The sequence below is a fragment of the Neophocaena asiaeorientalis genome, unplaced genomic scaffold, assembly GCF_003031525.2.
Source record: "Neophocaena asiaeorientalis asiaeorientalis breed wild unplaced genomic scaffold, Neophocaena_asiaeorientalis_V1.1 scaffold469, whole genome shotgun sequence".
NCBI classification, from domain to species: Eukaryota; Metazoa; Chordata; class Mammalia; order Artiodactyla; family Phocoenidae; genus Neophocaena; species Neophocaena asiaeorientalis.
In genome coordinates, this window is record NW_020172691.1 from 2,101,491 (window position 1) to 2,106,843 (window position 5,353).

The window sequence follows — 5,353 nt, forward strand, 5'->3', positions numbered from 1 at the left end:
CGGGAAGGCCAGAGTCTCCCCGGTTAGTGGCCTCTGATCCCGACTCCAGAAACTCACTCCCAGCCCCCTCCAGGCCGCACCCCACCCCTCGCCTCGCCCTTCCCAGCGTCCCCCACCTACGGAGGCCGGAGCCCAGCCCCGTGACCCCCGGCCCTGCCGCCTGGGATCCTCAGTCCGGGATGACCGCCTCCCCACTCTCCAAGCCTGGCCTGGCCCCGAACCCCAGACTCGAGGGATTCCGGGCCTCACCGCCACTGCCCCCTCCCAGAACACACCCCCGGACCGCCCACCTGCACCTCTTCCCTCTCCCCCTTTTTCTTGGGGCTCTTCTCGGGCCCTTCTGCTTGCCTCCACTCGGATTCTCCCCGCTCTGAACCTCTGGGGGGAAGGTGACTTAGCTGAGGTCACGCCGTGGGGCTTAGTGGCAAAGTCCAGCCAGTGGTGCTGCAGGTGGCTCTGTGAGGGGCCTCTCGTGGACCCGCCCCTTGTCCTCGCTCGGGTGGCAGAGCTCTCGGCTGTTCAGCGGTGACGGGAGGGCCGGCACAGATCCCTCCAAGGAGGGGTCTCACTCAGAGAGGGAGCTCGCTGGGTGCCGAGCCCGGCTGCCTGGAGGGTCTGAGGAAGTGGAGAAATGGCTGTTTTGTTTCGTGTCCCCTCCAGGAGTGGCCCCCGGGGCGGGGGCCGGGGCCAGGGGTGCTGATGTCCGAGGAAGCTCGGATTCCTCGTCTGCCGGAAGGGGGCTGGAGCTCCAGCTTGGTCGGGAGCCGGCAGCTCTTTGGCGTTGGGTGGCAGGGGTGCGAGCCGTCCCGCAGACCTGGTGCGGGTCCCAGCCTGAAACCCCCGGTCCCGGAGCGGCAGGCGTCCCCTGCGGGGGCGTGGGGGTGGGACTCCGGAGGATTCCTGAGTCGGCCTTCCTTTACCCCAATCCTGGAACCCAGGGGCGGCTTGGGGGCGTAGGCAGAAGGCCATGTGAGGCCGTGATTGGCTTGGGGAACAAAGCACTCTTCCTCCCGACAAGTTCAGAAGGAGCCCGTGTCATTCGAGGGGGTGCCCTGTGTGAGGTGGGGCCCCCCCGTGGAGCTGAGCTTTCCCTGAGAGCCCGGCCTGAGGCCTTGGCTTTGTCTCGCCAATTCCTGCCCGAGGAGCAGGCCAGGGGTTGGGCTGGCCAAGCAGATGGGCTGCACATCCAGGCCGCGTCCCTGGTGCGTGGGGCCGGGTGAGCGGGCTGCCCTCAGCCCCCTGCACCTCCTCTCTCCTTGGGGCTGCGACCAGGAGGCCCTTCATTCCCCGAGAGCCTGCCTGACCCCTGGCGCCTTTGGTTTCCCTCGTGTGCAACGGGAGGGCTCGGCTGGCTGATCTCTGAGGCCGCCTCAAGCTCCAGAAAGCTCTGCTCCTTTGCCTCTCAGCTGCCCAGCTTCTGGGCTCTTGCTACAGAGATCAAGTTCCCCTCCCAGCCCTGCTCCCCAGCCTCTTCCTGTGGCACCTGTTCCTTTCTGCTCACTGCTGGCGGGAGCCGCCCTTGCCATCCTCTTTGCCGCCTCGTGCCAGTCTCTGGGCCCAGCGATGAGTGGGGTGACCAGGAGGAAGGGGGAGAGACTGCAGCCGGCAGGGCAGGGTCTGTGTCACATCAGGCAGCCTCAGGCTGCGAGGAAGGAGGTGGGTAGCAGAAGCGGCGCATGCAGAGGCCCTGGAGCTGGCGGGACGGCGCAGCCGTGTGGCTGGTGAGTTGGAGCATGGGGGTCACAGGGTGCCAGAGGTTGGGGGGCTGGAGCACCCAGGGCCTGTGAGGTGGCCAGGCCAGCTGGCAGGCAGAGGGCAGGAAAGGCCCTGGACAAGACTCCTGAAATCCTGAGAGCGAGGTGGGCGGGGCTGCTGAGTGCACCCTGCTTTCCCCCCGTGGGTAGGGCTGCCCTGTGTGTCTGATGATAGGTTGTAGGGGGAGGGAAGCCTGGGCAGCCAGCTCGTTCCATGGTGGGGAAACAAGTCCAGATCTGGGGCAAGCCTTGTCAAGGGGGTGAGAGCGTCTTGGCCCACCTCTGGGGACCCACACACTCAGTCAAGGGTGATGGACCCCACCTGGGGTTTCGGGACCCAGATAAGGACAGTGATGGGGCAGACACCAGTGAGGGGTGCTGGAGGGGGCGCCAGGGTGACAGTGGGGTCCTGGGGGCCACTCAGCGAGGTCATGGTGCCACCAGCCCCCCGTCCGTTCAAGTGCCCCTGCTCTCAGGGCCCAGCTGGCCCTGCCTGGTGTGTGTTCCAGGTTGAACTCCTGGCTCCACCCCTCCTGGCCGCGTGGCCTCTGTGCCTTGGTTTCCTCATCTGCAAACTGGGGGTGATGGCAGGCACGTGTGTCTCCAGGGGAAGTGCTCGGGCAGCCCCTGGCATCGGGCCATCCTGCGTGTCAGCACTTTTTGTGGTATCTTGTCACGTTGTACAGCGTCGTCCTTATGGCCCAGAGCAGACAGTGTCCCAGACACGGCTCTGCTGGACATCTGGGCCCAGAGAGCACGACTGGCGCTGTGGGTCAGCTCTCTGACCTTGCCCTGCTGTGCTGTGGGTCCCACACTGTCAGGACTCCCGTCGCCAGCTCCCAGGTCCCCAGACACAACGTTGGGGAGAGGTGCTGGGGGTTCCGAGTGACGCTTGGCCTGTGGCCACGTCTCAGGGCCCTGGCGCAGGCTGGCCTGTGGGAGGCTCTGCAGACGTGGGGGCCTCAGCTGACCTTCCCCACTGCCTCCCCAGCCCCTCCTCCCCAGGCAGGGTCCCAGCTCTGTTCTCAGCTCAGCATCTGTTTGCCGTGACCTGAACCCCAGGGGCTTGGGATGTGTAGTCTGTCTCTGCTTAAATCAGCAGTGCTCTGATTACCGCCCCGTTAGGACAGGAGCGGGTGCTCTGCTGATCCAGCCCGTGCCCAGTCTGCAGGGCAGGCTCCAGAGAGGAAGCCGGGAGTTCCACAGCCAGTGCTGGCACCACCCTGTGGTGCTCATGGCAGGGCATGGAGATGACGAGGTGCTGGCGGCCCTGCCGGTGACCGCGTGGCCACGGGCAGTTCACCACACCCCTGAGCATCATTGTTGACAGGACAAGGAGCGCCTTCGTACTCTGGTCCCCCACGATCATTTGTACCACACAGGGAACTCACCCTGGGAGCGATGCCCTTGACACGGCGTCCAGGCCGTAGGGTGACACTTGGCCAACCGGGACCCCATGAGAAACACAGCGGTCAGACGGGGGCTCCTGGAGCAGGGGGTTGGGGTGACGTCAAGCAGGGCCTCTCCTCAGCACTGTGGACATCGGGGCTGGGACGTTCTCTGTAGGGGGCCATCCTAGGCGCTGTGGGGTGTGGAGCAGCCTCCCCGGCCCTGCCTGCTCGATGCCGGGAGCCCCCCAGTCATGATCACCACAGACGTCCCAAGATGTGGCCCTGTGTCAGGATCCCCCCAGTGAACAGTTAGGGCTATCCTGTCTTACTCTGGGGAAACCGTACCTCAGGGGACAGAGCGAGCCCTGCCACGGGGCCGTTGGCATGGCCAAGCGGGTCGGCTGTGTTCAGCGGCTCAGGCTGGCCCGGGAGAGGCGCAGAGGGCGCCCGGCCGGCGAGGGAGGCCGTTTTAGCCAGTGAGGTCGGGAGTTTTCTCCTGGGGCAGCTGGGTGATGGCACCACGTGCTCCGCTTGGGCCCGTGCTGACCGCCCCCCGCCCCCAGGCCCTGTTCGTGCTCTTCGTCCTGGCCTACATCCACATCGTCTTCTCGCGCTCGCCCATCAACTGCCTGGAGCACGTGCGGGATGAGTGGCCGAGAGAGGGCGTCCTGCGCGTGGAGGTGCAGCACAACTCGAGCCGCGCGCCCGTCCTGCTGCAGTTCTGCGGTGGCGGCGGCAGCTTCCCTGGGCTGGCTGCGGGGCCGGGAGGCCTGGAGCTGGGGGGTGAGGACGACGAGGAGGAGCTGGCCGTGGAGGTGTTTGGGAACAGCTCCGTCAAGGTGAGCTGGCTGGAAGCACTCCTGATCTTCAGGGCCCCAGGCCTCCCTGTCTGCCGCTGCTCCTGCTCCCGTGGCCTCGGCTGCTTCCCAGCTGTCAGGTGAAAGGGATTGGCCCAGTTCTGGGGGTGCCAGGGCAGATACAGCCGGGAAGAAGGCTCTGGGCATCCTGGTGATGCAGCGCCCCGTCAGCAGAGGCATGCCGGTGGACACGGGCCCACAGCCCGCAGGGAGGGCTGTGCTTGGGCAGCCAGAGGCCAGGAACTTGTGGGCCAGGGATCGGTGTGGGTAGGGTACTGGCGCAGACCTCAGCGGGGGGCCGCATCCCTCCCACACCCTCACCCGGAGACAGGCTCTCAGGGAGCTCAGTGTTGGGGGTCAGGGTTTTGATGGGACAGGGGCGCATCTGCTTCCAGTCAGTCGATGAGGGAGAGGCCTCCAGGCCCGGCCCTTTGGCACCATGGGCCTGCTGACTCCTGCCTCCCTCTCTGCAGTTTGAGCTGGACATCGAGCCCAAGGTGTTCAAGCCACCAGGTGGCCCTGAGGCCCTAAACGACAGCCAGGAGTTCCCCTTCCCTGAGACGCCCACAAAAGGTACTCACTGCTCACTGGAGCTAAAGGCCAGTGCCCCTGGTGGGCTGCGGTCACCCCGCCCCTCCCAGGGGAGAGAGGCTCCGCGGGCTGACCAGGCCTGTCCCACCCACAGCGTGGCCGCAGGACGAGTACATCGTGGAGTACTCGCTGGAGTACGGCTTCTTGCGGTTGTCGCAGGCCACGCGGCAGCGGCTTAGCATCCCAGTCATGGTGGTCACCCTGGGTGAGTGTCACCTGCAGGGTGAGGTTCTGGGGGAGGGGTGACCCAGAAACACTCGCTTCCGGGGCCTGGGGGGCCCGCCCGTGCTCTCCAGCTGAGGGAAGCTTCCCAGGCTTCATCCCTTGACTGTTCCTCTGGGGCTGTCACGCACATCACTGCTCGGGTCGGGGGTGGGCGGGGGCTCCTCCACTCCCACAAATGGAGATCTGGCCTTCCCCGGGCCTCCATCAGGACTGGGGCTGGTGCACACCCCTGTCACGGTCCTGCCCACAGACCCCACGCGGGACCAGTGCTTCGGGGACCGCTTCAGCCGTCTGCTGCTGGCTGAGTTCCTGGGCTACGACGACATCCTCATGTCCAGTGTGAAAGGCCTGGCGGAAAACGAGGAGAACAAGGGTGCGGGGCCCAGCCGGGTGAGCGGGGCCGGGGCGGGGCCGGGGTGGTCTGGGGCGCGGGCTCACTGCCTCCCGCGCAGGCTTCCTGCGGAACGTGGTGTCCGGGGAGCACTACCGCTTCGTGAGCATGTGGATGGCCCGCACATCCTACCTGGCCGCCTTC

The 5,353-nt window shown here is 66.4% G+C and overlaps 1 protein-coding gene across 1 annotated transcript in view; it reads left to right on the forward strand.

Moving 5' to 3' along the window:
* The window catches only part of TMEM259 (transmembrane protein 259), a 7,456-nt gene that overhangs the window by 285 nt on the left and 1,818 nt on the right, over positions 1–5,353 (forward strand). Inside the window, 7 exon segments of the mRNA XM_024740004.1 lie at positions 661–1,216; positions 2,880–3,030; positions 3,619–3,984; positions 4,476–4,575; positions 4,688–4,798; positions 5,069–5,191; positions 5,271–5,353. Coding sequence (XP_024595772.1) covers positions 661–1,216; positions 2,880–3,030; positions 3,619–3,984; positions 4,476–4,575; positions 4,688–4,798; positions 5,069–5,191; positions 5,271–5,353 — 1,490 coding nt within the window.